This window comes from Camelus ferus, chromosome 16, assembly GCF_009834535.1.
Source record: "Camelus ferus isolate YT-003-E chromosome 16, BCGSAC_Cfer_1.0, whole genome shotgun sequence".
In the NCBI taxonomy this organism is placed as follows: Eukaryota; Metazoa; Chordata; class Mammalia; order Artiodactyla; family Camelidae; genus Camelus; species Camelus ferus.
Genome location: NC_045711.1, coordinates 42803740 through 42819155, shown reverse-complemented (window position 1 = coordinate 42819155; position 15416 = coordinate 42803740). Strand labels below are relative to the sequence as shown.

At 36.0% G+C, this 15416-nt stretch overlaps 1 protein-coding gene across 11 annotated transcripts in view; it reads right to left on the bottom strand.

Annotated features, from left to right (window-relative positions):
• The window catches only part of RHOT1 (ras homolog family member T1), a 54564-nt gene that overhangs the window by 23891 nt on the left and 15257 nt on the right, over positions 1 to 15416 (bottom strand). For all 11 annotated transcript variants that reach the window (XM_032457691.1, XM_032457694.1, XM_032457692.1 and 8 more), the window contains 9 exons: positions 15275 to 15356; positions 12991 to 13034; positions 12625 to 12678; positions 12416 to 12468; positions 8210 to 8318; positions 7786 to 7887; positions 2336 to 2434; positions 1701 to 1809; positions 812 to 932 (listed from right to left, as the gene is read on the bottom strand). In XM_032457691.1, coding sequence (XP_032313582.1) covers positions 812 to 932; positions 1701 to 1809; positions 2336 to 2434; positions 7786 to 7887; positions 8210 to 8318; positions 12416 to 12468; positions 12625 to 12678; positions 12991 to 13034; positions 15275 to 15356 — 773 coding nt within the window. The remainder of the gene's footprint in view (positions 1 to 811; positions 933 to 1700; positions 1810 to 2335; positions 2435 to 7785; positions 7888 to 8209; positions 8319 to 12415; positions 12469 to 12624; positions 12679 to 12990; positions 13035 to 15274; positions 15357 to 15416) is intronic.

The following is a 15416-nucleotide window of genomic DNA, read 5'->3' as shown; positions in this document are numbered from 1 at the left end:
CCAGATCTTGGGAAGTCACCTTCCTGAAAAGCCCACTTTCCTGGGGTGTGAAAGAGGCATCCTATAGCAAAGCAGTCTCCTATTTTGGGGTGACACTGGGCTTACTGTTAAACAGAACTTAAAACTTAGAAAAACTATTTTATTTTAAGCTAAAAACAGCCTATAAAACTTAGGTACAGGGGGAGGGTAACAGCTCAGTGGTAGAGTGCATGCTTAGCATGCACAAGGTCCTGGGTTCAATCCCCAGTACCTCCTATAAAAATAAAGAAAGAAATAAACCTAATTACCTCCCCCTCAAAACAAACAAACCAAAAACAAGCAAACAAACAAAAAACCTAAATTTTCAGGACTGAAGAAAAGAAAAATGCTAACCAATATATTTCTGATCCTTGACTCTGAAAACAAGTTTGTCCAGCATCTTTTATCTCTTTCCTCAGTAAAACAGATTTTAAAAGATACCTGTGTTCTCCATTAGAAGGTGAGGAAGAGTATGAGCCATGCTATAAATCAATGGCTCTCAACTGGGGGTGACTTCCCTCCTGAGGGGACATTTCTGGAAGTCACCACTAGGGGAAGAGGTATGACTGGCATCTAAGGATGTGCTAAACATCCTGTAACGAACAGAACAGACTCTACAATAATGAATTATCCAGGCTAAAATGTCAACAGTGTCGAGGTTGAGAAATCCTGCTACAAACCTCTCTATAATTCTAAATTTATTCTTGAGCAGCTCAAAGCCTACCTACCTTTGTGCTAAATAAAACTTACAAATATTGGCAAGTGAAATCAATTAGAAAGCCAAAGTACATACAAGGGAAATAAATATTCAGGTGTCAAATCCAGATCGTCGTCATAACCAAATCGTCGAAGCACAGTCCAAGTAGTTTCATGTCTCCCTCTCTGGATAAAAAGTGTATGTAAAAAAAGGAAACCTGGAATAAAGTAGTAAACACAGTGGATGAGAAAAGGGTACAGAATTACGTGGGAGAAAGAGCATGAAACACATTAACGGCAAGAGCCAGACTCATGAACACGTGTGAACTTGCTTTGCATAATGAAGGTCAAATCAAAACAGAGTTCACAAATGTCTTCGTGAAACAGAGCTGATTTCAGAATCATTTCACATACACACCCGGGTCAGCAAGAGACAGAACTGGATGAGAGGGCCAAAACATATCCCAAGGAATATACTGACATTCACAAAGTTACATGATAAAAACAAACGCAGTCACTTTGTACATCTCTGCACTTACTGATACGATGGAAAATTCTGGTTACCAGCTGCAGTTCTTACCTCACTGTGGCTCGATAACATATTTTACAGGGAACATTCTGTATTGGGTAAATTTGACTGGTAGACAAAATGTATTTCTTCCCTAAAAATAATTTCTATTTAAAGGATGCCTATGAGAAGAATTTTAAGATACATTTGTTTCAGAAATCTCTTACCCACAGATGGATCTCTGCATTCCTGAGATCCAACCCATCTCCCTACCTCTAATTTATACTGAAAGTAAGATTAAGATCATCATCCCCATTAATGGCCTGTCTCTTCCAACTCAAATATTCAGGTTAAATTTTAGGTATATTAGCTAATATAAATATCTCCCCCAAAATAGAAAATACTCTAAAGACTTTCACCTTCTGCCAAATTTTGAAAATATTAAGTTCAAAGGCAGGGGGGAACACCATTAGCCCACCTTTCAGTGTCAATCCACTATCGGCTACACCATCACTTATATGTTTTCTGACCACATTCTTGACATCTTCCAGAGCTTGAGGAGCTAATGGAGTGTTGAAACAAATTCTCTAGCAAAAAAAAAATTTTAAGTTAAAAACACATCAGCGTTAAAACCACAAATAATACAAATATTAATCCACAAAGCAATATTAAATCAAAGACTTGCAACGACAAGAAACAATTTCTAAACTAGGATAGTCTTTGTTTTGTATTAAGTAAAACATGTCATACTTAGAAGGACATGTTTTCCCTACTCTCCCCACCATGTTTCTAAAACACAGAGCTCTTTGTGTAGCTCTGTTATATAAAACTGAGAAAGAGAAATAATGCAGAGTTCAGACTTCAAGTCATCCTTAATACACCCACCGTACACCATGAAATTATACTCTCAGAGTCCCCTCAATTACTAAGCATAAGAGAGTTTTAACCCCTAGGTAAAGATTAAATTGCCTGATGTGAAATCGAGTTTTTACATGACACAGATGCATGTTTATCAACATATCATTGTTTAATCAAATAAATTTTTTACAGCCTTTCTCAGAAAAAGAAAAAAGAGACCAAGATACACAAATGCCTGAAATAAAAGAAGGCTACCTGAAAAAAGTTGAGTTCAGCATCATTGAGAGTGCCATCATTATCCTGATCAGATATTTTAAATATACGAGTAAGGGCTTTTACACAGGCTGGCTTCATCTATAAATCATTGAGAAAAGAAACAATTGTTTTTAATGTGAATAGTTGAGATTTTTAAATATGATTTTCATAAACAGGCTGAGAAGAATTCTGAATGTTTTCACTGTCAAACACGTAACATCAAACACAACCAACATGATAAATGAACTAAAGCAAAGCCATTTCCTTTTATTTATACTCAAACCATTCTAAGCAAATGATGCAATATTTACTTAGACTGATATCTGAAATGGCTAAACTCTCCCTTCATTTCCACATCCTCTCAATATGAACAAAAGAGAAGTTCATCTTTAGGGAAGATTCATTCTTCCAGTCACATAAAGAAGAAATGTTTATTTATTTATGCCCTCTCTCATTCCCTAAAGAATCTGAGCTATGGTGAGCGCTTTCCATCTCAACTTCTCTAAATGTTTTGATCTGTCACTTGTGTGTACGTGTGTGTACGTGTGTGTACATCAAAGCCTCCAGGATATAAAATGTACTTATTCACAAGCAGGTAACGAAACAATACTGGTTGATAAGGGTAAAAGGCTTTTAGTAACTTCCCATACATTAAAAAAAGAATTTTGCCTTTTGTGACTCTGTAAAACTTTAATAAGTAAGGCTGCTGGAAAAGTATCTTGACAACTTCCTTAATTTTTGTTTTAGGATTTATAGTGTATAGAAAAAATATTTGACTATTTAAAAATAAGGCCCACAAGCTTCCTCAACAATTTTGAGAAAATTAAACTTTTCAGGAATATCTCTGAACATTGTATAAACCTGGAGGAAGACCTCTCACGGACATCTGAATCAGAGAAATGAGATGGCAAGGTGAGGAAATGTGTGCTTGTCATTTCATTTACTGACTTCATTGAGATAGGCTATCCAGAGCAAACAGCAGTGATGAGTTGTTTTTTTCCAACTGATTTTTTCTGGGGCGGGGGGGGGGGAGGATAATCAGGTTTATTTATTTATTTTTAATGGAGGTGCTGGGGATTGAACCCAGGACCTCACGCATGCTAGGCACACTCTACAACTGAGATATGCCCTCCTCACCGTGATGATGAGTTTTGATCATGCTATCATATCAAACTCAAAGGCATAAAAGCAATGCTGTTAAAAATAGCAAAGGAACAAAACATATACAATCCTTTCTTTTTTTGTTTTCACTGGGGGCTCTAAGAGAGCAATTTGATATAGCAAAAAAAGGAAAACCCAAGATATAAACAGTTTAGAAAGAAAACAGAAAAAGAAGTCAAACATTTAGGGGGCACTGGATAGGGCTTTCTTTATAAAAGAGTACTAAATGGACTATAACCTATCACATCTACAACCTTGGATAATTTTTTAAAAACAAATTAGAATAAGACATTGCATCTATAAATATGATCTTAATATTAAATACTCAAGATTAATAAAGACCACATTGTAGTTACTCTTCTTTTAAAAATGTTACATAATAATCTAAATGTTTTGAAAAGTAGCAATAGCTAGAATGATGCAAAAAACAGACTCTGAAAATAACTTATTTACAAGTGGTTTTTCCTCACATCATAAAATGCTACATTAAAAAAAGCAATCTGAAGAAAAATAAAGTGATGCATTTTTCATTAAAGCCTGAAATGCATCAGAACCAAAAGTGCTCTGAGGTACTGGCTCAATATGATATTTAAATATTAACCACCTTAAAATACACTACCAAAATATGACTACTTTTTAAAAGTATTAAAAACTATACTTCAATAAAGCTATAAACCATGTTTAGAGTAATAAAATAAATTCATTTTGCATATGAGTAATCTAAACTCTCACACAAATCTCATGGTTACCAGGGGGTTATGGGGCTGGAAAGGGATAAAAATGGGAGTTCAAGATCTGCAAATACTAACTACTATATATAAAATAGGTAAATAACAAGTTTATATTGTACAGCACAGGCAACTATATTCAGTATCCTGTAGTAACCTATAATGAAAAAGAATATGAAAAGGAAGATATATGTATATGTATGACTGATTATGCTGTACACCAGAAACTGACACAATGTTGTAAACTGACTACACTTCAGCATTAAAAAAAAAAACAAACAAAAAAAAACCCTCACACAGATCTTCTCATTATTAGGTAATCAGAGGACTCCATGGGTCATACAGAGTCCATCATCACTGGAAACAAATGTCCAGTTTAGGCTTTAATTCTGAATATGATCTTTTTGATGATTCCACTTCAAACCTGTGTTAAAAGTTTATTAATGTTGTCTAAAAAAAAAAAGATTCTGATGTAAGCTCAGACTCAAGGCTTGTACTTGTATAAAACAAGGCACATACAGTCTCTAAAAGCTGCAGATTTCACCTCAGGCAGGTCCACCTAAGAAACGAACAACAGATGGTAGTAGCTGTTTTACTCTTGTGGGGAAAGGAGGAGGGTGATTAGTGGATTAGCAGAACTAATAATAGGCCTGAGAAAAAAGTAGCAATTAAAGAACTGAGAACAAAGTACTGGAGGGGATTTAATGCACTGCTGGGCTAAGCTCAAGGTGAATCTCTACAGTAAGACTATTTCCCAAATTTTCTCGATCATAAGATATAGCACCCGGCTGAATCAGAATGGAATCTGTATTTTTAACAAGAACACCTATTCTTGACTATTATGACATTATGAGGTGAATTTGGGAAATACTGAATTAAGAGCAAGTTAGAAAGAAACACTCCAATTAAGGGACAATAAATCAGGATTAAGGCAAAGTAAATCAGGGTCAGATTAAAGGATAAGTCAGATTAATATTTATACCAGGGGTCAGCACTTTTTCAGTAAAGGGCCACATGACAAATATTTTAGGCTTTGGGGGCCAACAGGCAAAATCAAGGATATCATGTAGGCACTTACACAGCAAGAGATAATCAAATTTCCACAAAGCTTTTATTGACAAGATTAAAAATATAATAATAACTGATTATAAATTTGCTATACAGGTCTAATAAAGAGAAGAAAGGAATAAGAGGGATAACATTTGGCTTAAATGGGATTCAAAGTTAGTGTTTCCTATCTTGCAATAACCTATAATGGAATATAATATGCAAAAAAAAAAAACAAAACCCAAATCACTATGCTCTACACCTGAAACTAACACAATACTGTAAATCAACTATTCTTCAATTTAAAAAAAAGTTAGTGTTCTCTATCATGAAAATCAGTTACAAGTGTTCAGCTGTTAATGCTGATCTGTAATGAGATTTTACATATTTGATCTTTGAAAATGTCTTTCTGCACAGATACACACTGCCAACAGTGCTGCACATCTATAAACGTACAACTTTCACTGAGCACATTCATCACTTGGAAGGCATTTATAGAATTATATTAGATTCTTTTCTTGATATTTGCCTCTTAGCCTGTCATTACACTGCAGATTAGGTGCAAGTTCCTCAACTGCTCAGTCAAATAGATTAGGAAACACAGAAACCTCCTCTGCACATTGCATCAAGGTCTATCTAAAAAAAAACTGATGCTGGAACTGTGGCTCAGAAAATATATCTGCTTTGCCATCTGAAAATCCACTTCTTTTTCTTGTTTTGGCATGATAGGCATGTACTGATAAAAAATGTCGCAGTACAGTGGTACCTGAAATGCTGCCAAGCTCAAACTGTGTCAGTGCAATTAGCAGGGCACTGAGCAGCAGTGGTAAGTGGTGAGAGTTATCACACACGAGCTGTCGCAACATTCAAGTCTGCCTCTGGAGCACAAAAGCAGCACAAACGTGAAGGAATGAGCGTGGCTGTGTTGCATACATAAAGCTTATTTAGGAATGATGAAATCTGAATGTCACAAATTTTATTCCTTTTGATTTTTTTCCCAATCATAAAAAAATGTAAAGTGTATCTTAGTTCACACGCTATATAAAAGCTGGTGGCAGGTCAAATCTGGTCTGTGGGTCAGCCCTCCAACCACTCACATATACTATAAACTTCTGAAAAAAATCTTTTCAGGAAACTTTTTTCCCCCCAAACTTTTACTTCTTAAAAACTCAACAACAACAAAAGAAACATAACTCCATCAAGAAATGGGAAAAAGACTTAAAATAGACATTTCTCCAAAGAAGACATACAAATGACCAATAAGCACATGAAAAGATGTTCAATATCATTAGCCAACACAGAAATGCAGTTCAAACAAGATACCACTCACAACTACCCGAATGGCTATAAACAAACCAACAAACAAAAACGTCGGGGTATGGATAACAAGTGTGGGCAAAGATGTGGAGAAATAGTTTAGTGGTTCTTCAATAAGTTAAACAAAGAACCACCATGTGACCTAGCAATTCCACTGATAAATAAACACACAAAAGAACTGAAAACAGGTGTTTATACTTAAGTGCAAATGTTCTTAGCAGCTCCATTAACAACAGCCAAAAACAGGAAGTAACCCAAATATCCATCAACAGATGAATGGGTAAACAAAATGTGGTATAGCTATTCAATGAAGCATTATTTCACCATAAAAAGGAATGAAATACTAATATATGCTGTACCATGGATTTACCTTGAACACATTACACTAAGTGACAGAAGCCAGAGGCAAAAGACCACATCTTATATGATCCATTTATATGAAAAGTTCAGAATAGACAAATCCACAGAGAGAGAAAGTAGATTAGTGGTTGCCAAAAGCTGAGGGAAAAGGGGAAAGGGAGTGACTGCTAATGGGTACAGGGTTTCTTTTGGGGTGTTGAAATGCTCACAAATCAGATAGTGGTGATGGATGAACAACACTCTGAATATACTAAAAACCACTGAATTGCACATGTCAAAAGGATGAATTTTATGGGGAATTATAGCTCGATGAAAAAAAATGTTTAAGTCAATGGCGAAATATTCTTAAATTTAGGTATTTCATTAAGGAATTACTGTGTTTCTAAGCTATGAAATAAAAGGGAGTATCAAGTTGTATTACATGTTGTACTCACGTCAAATAACTACACAAGCTTTTCACTTCTTTGTGTTTTCAAGTTCATGAATTTTATAATAGTAAAGCAAGTAGACCATTAGTTAAGTCCCTGGACTTCCAATAAATTAAAATTTCAGCATTTTAGATGAATACTTAAGAGTTACTAAAAATCAAGAGGGAGAATATAGCTCAAGTGGTAGAGCACATGCTTAGCAAGCATGAGGTCCCGGGTTCAATCCCCAGTACCTCCTCTAAAAATAATAAAGAAATAAATAAACCTAATTACCTCCCCCCACCAAAAAAAAAATCTTAAAATAATAATAATTTAAAAAAAAAGAATTACTAATATCACTATCAGAATAGAGTTACTACCTACACATTCCAGCCCCTACTGACACAGCCTGGCAGGATGGAGGGTTTACCTCTTTCTCCTCTGGGCAGTACAGGGGCCCTGTTGGATGAAGAACAGCTTTCTGTGCGTAATAAAAGAGCTCTGATATGTTCTTCAGGTTCTTTGCTGAACACTGAAAAGAAAGTTTAAAATTTTTCATTCCGAAAGCAATTATGAGAGCTAAATACATTTTTAAAACTATCAATATAAGGTAATAATAAGATTCCTTGAAGAAACTGAAAAATGCATTTTTCTTAGTGGATTATCACAATATGATTGTCTACAAAGAGCTCAGAGGCCAACATCAAGGTCTGTTTTATTTGGTTTACATTACTTCACAAACAACAGGAAATTTATTCCATCCCACATCTTCATCTTCCCCCACTCCTATCCTGAACTTCAATTAAGTGAGAATTCACCAACGGTAAATCTCAAAATCAAATGACAAGACATACCTCCACACAGGTTTCTATTTCTGTATACTGGTTCATAATAGGAAGGATGGTCTCCATACTACTATATTCCACCAGATCAGATTTGTTTCCAACTAATATCAAAGGCAGCCTGAAATAAACAGGGCACATTGTAATAAGGAAGGCAAAAGACATTGGATTTATGTTTTAATGTACATCATAACCTGTTCTAACTAATAAGCTTTATTTAATCTCCTCAATATGAAACTCTACTATAGGCAGCTCAAGCCACCTAGAGAGCATGTTCATCCTCTACAAACATTTACTGAGTACCTATTATAAGCCAGGTACTGTTCTAAGCATTAATGACACAAGATGGACAAGGTCCCTGCTCATTCTAATAGTGAAAATCAGGTAACAGACAATAAGGAAATAAACAACATATGTTCCAATTCTGTAAGTGCAGTGAAGGAAATAAATAGGGGGATATGGGATAAAGTAATGGGAGGGGCTACCTATACACGGCAATTGGGAAAAATCTCTCTGAGAAGGTCGCACCTGAGCTAGTAAGTGAAGGATGAAACGGAAACTGCCATGTAAAGAGCCAAGAAAGAGCTGACCGGGAAAAAGGGACAGATAGCATGTGCAAATGCCCCAGACTGAAAAAAACACCCCCATGAGTCCAAAGAACAGAAAAATGCCAGAGTGGCTGGAGAGTACTGCTCAGAGGGGAACGGGTACGAAATGGGGCCAGAGAGGGATGCAAAGGCCAGATAGAACACAACGTACAGCTGCATCAGAGAGTGTGTTAAGTGCAAAATGGGATGCCACAGAAGGGTTATAAGCAGGGGAATGACATGATCTGACCGGCATTTTAAAATGCAGTCATTTGTTATCTTTCAGAGATATATACTGAAATATTCACAGTATGAGATAATGTCTGATTTGTTCAAAATGATCCCAAGGGGAGAGGTAATAAATGAAACAAGGCTGGCTCTGTGTTGTTCATTATTGAAGCTGGATGACAGATACAGAGGGATTCCTTACACTACTCTCCCTACTTCTGCATATGGAGGAGCCCTCAGAGCTGCAAGATACAGAATGTACATGCCACCTCAGTCACAAAGTAAATACGGGAGGTGGTCAGTCACCACATTCATCTGTCTTGAAACAGATCTTTAGAGTTTCAAGGCATAAAGATGCCCAACTAAAAACAAAAATCTAAAATATGAAGTAAAGGGCCAGATGTGTACAATACATAGATATTAGTCTGGTTTTCCTAATATTTTAAAATAAGACTCAAGGAACAAGACAAGGATGCCCACTCTCCCCACTTTTATTCAGCAAAGTACTGGAAGTCCCTGCCAGAGCAATTAGGCAAGAAAAAGAAATAAAAGCTATCTAAATCTGTCACTATTTGCAGAGGGCATGATTTTATGTATCAAAAACCCTAAAGACTTTACCAAAAAACTGTCAGAACAGACCAATTCAGTAAAGTGGTACGGTAAAAACCAACACACAAAAATTGGTTGCATTTCTATATACTAAAAAAAAAAAAAAAATACTATCAGAAAGAGAAATTAAGAAGCAATCCTATTTACAATTGCATCTAAAAAAATGAAATTCTTAACAAATTTAACCAAGGAGGGAAAAGACTTGTACATTGAAAACTGCAAGTTACTGACAAAACAAGACACAAAGAAATAGAAAGATAGCCTGTGCTCAAGGATTGGAAGAATTAATAATGTTAAAATGTCCATATTACTCAAAGCAACATACAGATTCAATGCAATCCTTATCAAAATCCCAATGACATTTTCCCACAAAAATAGAACAAACAGTCCTAAAATTTGTATGGAACCACAAAAGAGCCTGAAAAGCCAAAGCAATTTTGGGAAAGAAGAACCAATCTGAAGGCACCATGCTCCTTGATTTCAAACTATATTACAAAGCTACAGTAGTCAAGTGGTATGGTATTGGCATAAAAACAAACACATAGAGCAATAGAACAGAATAGAAAACCCAGAAATAAAGCCACACAATATGGTCAGTTAATTTATGACAAAGGAGGCAGGACTATATAATAGGGAAAGGACAGTCTCTTCAACAGTGGTCCTGGGAAAAGTAGACAGCCACACACAAAAGAATGAAAGTAGACCACTATCTCACACCATGCACAAAAACTAACTCAAAGTGGATTAAAGACTTGAATGTAAGACCTGAAACCATGAAACTCTTAGAAGAAAATAAAAGCATAAGCTACTTGACATCAGTCTTGGTGATGAATTTTTGGATCTGGCAACAAAAGCAAAAACAAACAGGGGAACTACATCAAACTAAAAACCTTCTGCACAGCAAGGGAAGTCATCAATGAAATGAAAAATCCAATTGAATAGGAGAAAATTATTTGTAAACAATATGTCAGTAAGAGGTTAATATCCAAAATATACAAAGAACTCATGAAATTCAATAGCAAGAAATAAGAATCCAATTTAAAAGTAGGCAGAGGATCTGATTTTTCCCAAAAAAACTCATACAGATGGCCAACAGGCACTTGAGAAGATGCTCAACATCACTAATCATCAGAGAAGTGCAAATCAAAACAGCAATGAGGTATTATCTCACATCTGTTAGAATGGCTATTATCAAATAGATAAGAAATAACAAGTGTTGGTGAAGATGTGGAGAAGAGGGAACCTTCAGGCACTCTCATGCACTGTTGGTGGGAATGTAAATTGGTACAGCCACTATGGAAAACACCATGGAGGTTCCTCAAAAAATTCAAAACAGAACTACCATGTTTCAGCAATTCCACTTCTGGGCATATATCTGAAGAAAATGAAAACATTAACATGAAAAGATATATGCACCCCATCCATGTTCATTATAGCATTATTTACAATTATCAAGATATGGAAACAACCTAAGTGTTCTTCAATGGATAAATGGATAAAGATGTACTACACACGCACACACACACATACACACACACACACAATGGAATATTATTCAGAAACAGAAAAGAATAAAATCTTGCCATTTGCAACAAACTGGATGGACCTTGAGGGAATTATGCTAAGTGAAGTTAGGTCATACAGAGTAAAACTAATATTGTATGATTTCCCTTGTATGTGGAATCTGAAAAAAAAGATCAAAGATACAGAAGACAGAATGGTGGTTGCTAGAGGAGAGTGGGTGGTGGGGAGTGGGTCAAACAGGTGAAGGGGGTCAAGAGGTACAAACTTTAAATTAGAAAATAAATAAGCCACGGGGATATAAAGCACATCATGGTGACTACAGTCAACAATAATACAGAACATATTTGAAAGTTGCCAAAGGAGTAAATCTGAAAGTTAACTTTGTGTGGTGACATGGTAACTAGACTTACGATGATCATTTCATTACATATACAAATACTGAATCATGATGTTGTACACCTGAAACTGATATAATGTCATATGCCAATTATACCTCAATAAAAAATTTTTAAAAGGCTCAAATGCTTCACAAATAACATGTTCAATTAAATGATACTACAAGAAAACATTGTTTCCATTTGGATTTAAAACTCAAACATAAAGAACCACCATTCTAATCAGAAGAATACAGAATGTGTGTTCTCTTGCTTTTTTCCTGCCACAAATATATCTTCCAAAGACTTTCAAAGAAATCTTCCTGTGTGAATTCAGAAATGAAGACAACTAATGATTTCAGAGAACTTATAAAGCACCTATACATGCATTATTTCATTGGATTCCCAAAATAACTACACGTAGCCAAGAGAAGTACTATCCTCATCTCCACTTACAGATGAGGAGATAAGGCTCTATGAACTCTTAAAGCTCATAAGCGGCCAAGCCAGATTTCAAAGGCCACTCACTTTCCTCCAAGTCCTGCACTTTGCACACATCACACGGTGAGCAATCAATGACCTGGGGGAATGCCAAACCTCCTCAAAAGGGCATCTCAAGAGAAAGGGCACATTATAGTATCAGAGCTCAATTTTCTACTTTGCTCTCAAATATATGTGCTGCCTCAAGTAATTCCTCCCCAAAAAGGTATATGTGTGCATGTGCTTGTGTGTGTGTGTGTGTGTATAAACAGATCTATAGATAAAGCAAATATGGCAAACTGTTAATAACTGGTGGGCCAAAGTGAATAGTTTACAGATGTTAATTGTATTATTTCTTGCAACTTTTCTTTAAGTTTGAAATATTTCAATGTACAGAGTTTGATAGAAAAAAATACCTGCTGTCTTTGTCCGTTCTTTCATTTATGAGAGGAATCCATCGACTTGTTACCTAAAATGAAAATTAACAAGAGCTAACCCATGATGAAGACCTTCTTTGAAAAATAGTCTGCCCTTGGACCCCCAAAATTCTAAAATGGAGGATCAATTCTGAAAGTGCCCCCACTGAAATACAACAAAATATAGTGGAAAAAAGTCACATTCATACCTTATCAATAGAGTGCTTGTTGTTAACAGCATAAACTATGCAGATGACATTAGCCTGCAAGAAAAAAATTAACAAATTGATGGTATCTTAAAATAATTCAAATGTACCCAGTGGCATTTAATTACCAACTCGTTAACATACTTGGGTCAAAGGAAGAAGAAAATTTGAAAATTGAAAAACTTACTAGCCATGACTCTAACAGGAAAAGGTTTCTAAGGATTTACAGCAAAAATACATACTCAAAGTTAGCAGTAACAGCAAAGAACTGAAAAAAGCCCTCTTGGTAAGTGAAAGAATGAAACGGTAGACTCACAGAATCATCACTATTTTCCCAGAGAAAAAGCTACAACTATTTTTTTAACTCACCTGTGAGATTTCTTGATGAAGTTGTTCATCACTCTGTTCTGCTTCTACAAATGACACAGTCAAAACAATTTTTTTATATTTTAAATACTTTCATAAAAACTAATGGCCAAGCTAAAATCCATGCAACACCCATCTAACATCCCTCAAAACATCCCTTATCCCTCGTGTCATTTACATGGTGTAGTGCCAGACGAGGTGGCAAACACAGGGCAAGCAAGGGAAAGGAAAGAGCTGAATGATGATAAGGAAGCTGGCTGGCACTGAAAGACAAGTCTACACGAAGATAAGTCAGGCACAGAGAGCAGAAGGCATTGTGTGATAAATCTAGGTCAGCATCTGATCCAAAGCGGAGAAGGGTCTGGTAAAAGAGATCAGAAACCCAAGCTAGAATACTGGGTGCGGAAGAGTCAAGCCCAGACAAAGAGTTTATACACACAGGGTCACAAAGCCAAGTGAGGATCTGGGCAACACAAGCTTAAGATCTAGATAGCAGACATGAGGAATCTTAACCAGGTCCCAGAAGCAAAAGCAGAGCATGATCATGAAGAGTCAAGAATTCCCTCACTAGCACATATCTCTGGCTAGAACTGGTCCCACTGGGTGGAGGTGCCTATAATCCTACAGGCGCAGGGGAGGAGCATGATACACAGCTAGGATGGAGAGGCGAACGGATGAAGAGCAAAGCAATTACTGACACACTAATTCAGGTCAACTTACGTAAATGCTTCCCCCCAAAATGCATGTTACTTCTTTTTTTTTAAAACACCTTTATTGTGGTATGGTTCCTGTATAGTAAACTACACATATTTCAAATGTAAATGCATGTTACTTCTGACATACAAACTAGTATCATAAATGAGTACAATGGTATTTCAATTTATGCTAAATAACTGTCTGTATTTTAAATATCTTCTCGTATGTTGAGAAATCAATGGGTTAAGATTTCAATTCCGATACTTTAGTGGAATCTAAGTATGTGGCTACACATACTGAAAAAGAATAATTCTATAAATACAGCTAGTTATGAGGGTATTGTTGCAGAAAGCACCCAACCCCCTTCAGCTCTAGTACAGTGTTGTTCAAGGGAATTACAATACAAGCCACATGCAATTCTTAATTTTCCAGCAGTCACTTTAAACAGTCAAAAAGTAAGAGGTAAAATGAATTAATTTAACCCAAAATGCCAAAAATAGTAAAATTTCAAAATGTAATCAATAAAAGATTACTGAGAGACTTTACACCCTTTTTTTCATACTAAGTCTTCTAAATCCACTTACATTTTATACTGGGAGCACATTTCAATTTAGACCAGTCATATTTTAAGAGTTCAACAGTCACAAGTATCAGACTGCACAGTTCTAGTATTTTGTTTTAGAATACATGGAAAACCAGCTAGGCAAAACAAAGTATTACCAACATAGTTACACCTATTTTTAAAAGTAGATTTTATTTTTTAGAGCAGTTTTAGGTTCAGGGCAAAACTGAGTGGAAGGTACAGAGACTTCCCATATACCCCCTGCCTTCACAGTGTCCCCCATATCAACATCGCTCATCAGAGTTGTACAGCTGTTACAACTGACCCTTTTTTTTTTTCAAAAGACGTCTCAGAACAAAGCAAAATAATTTGATGATTAAAAAGTTAAGTAGTAGTGTATAGAAAAATTTTACATTATCAAGAGCAATATAGGGGGAGGGTATAGCTCAGTGGTAGAGCACATGCTTAGCAGGTACAAGGTGCTGGGTTCAAGCCCCAGTACCTCCATTAATTAATTAATTTAATTAATTAATGCAATATAGATGTGCTTATATTATCACATAATGTAAGTAAGTTGATAACTGTTTTAAATTTTTTTTTCTGACAAAGTCTGACAAATTAAACAACAAATTTAGACCTCAACAAATTTTCAGATGAAAACTCTTTTTACATCATCAGAGCATGCTTGAATGCTTGATAACAAAATTGCCTTAGGACTTCTCTCTGCACACATGCTAATTCAAGGAGGGTATGATTTATCTGGTCATTTACCATCCCTCCTTCCTTTCTTTTCATTATCACAGAACCCAACGCAGTGAATTAGGGACAGAGAACTGCAAGATGGAGGCTTTATGTGGGGTGTGGGGTGGGGGCTGGCAGGGAGACATAAATGAGACAGGAATACTAAATTTTACTGCCAGAGAAAAAGGACTACCCCTCCTAAAATATTTTTTAAAGCTCAGAAAGCACCTTTTTTTGAGGGCTATCAAATTAACTCCACAGCTTCACCTACAAGAAGATGTTCATCACCTGAGTAATCTACGATGTGCGTGGGGACTCTCTCAGGGGTGACATCAGCTGGAATGGTGATTTCTTCTGCCCGGGGAGGAACCTTCATGTGCAAACAAATAAAGAAAAGGAAACGCCTCTGAATGTTATCAATCAAACTTGT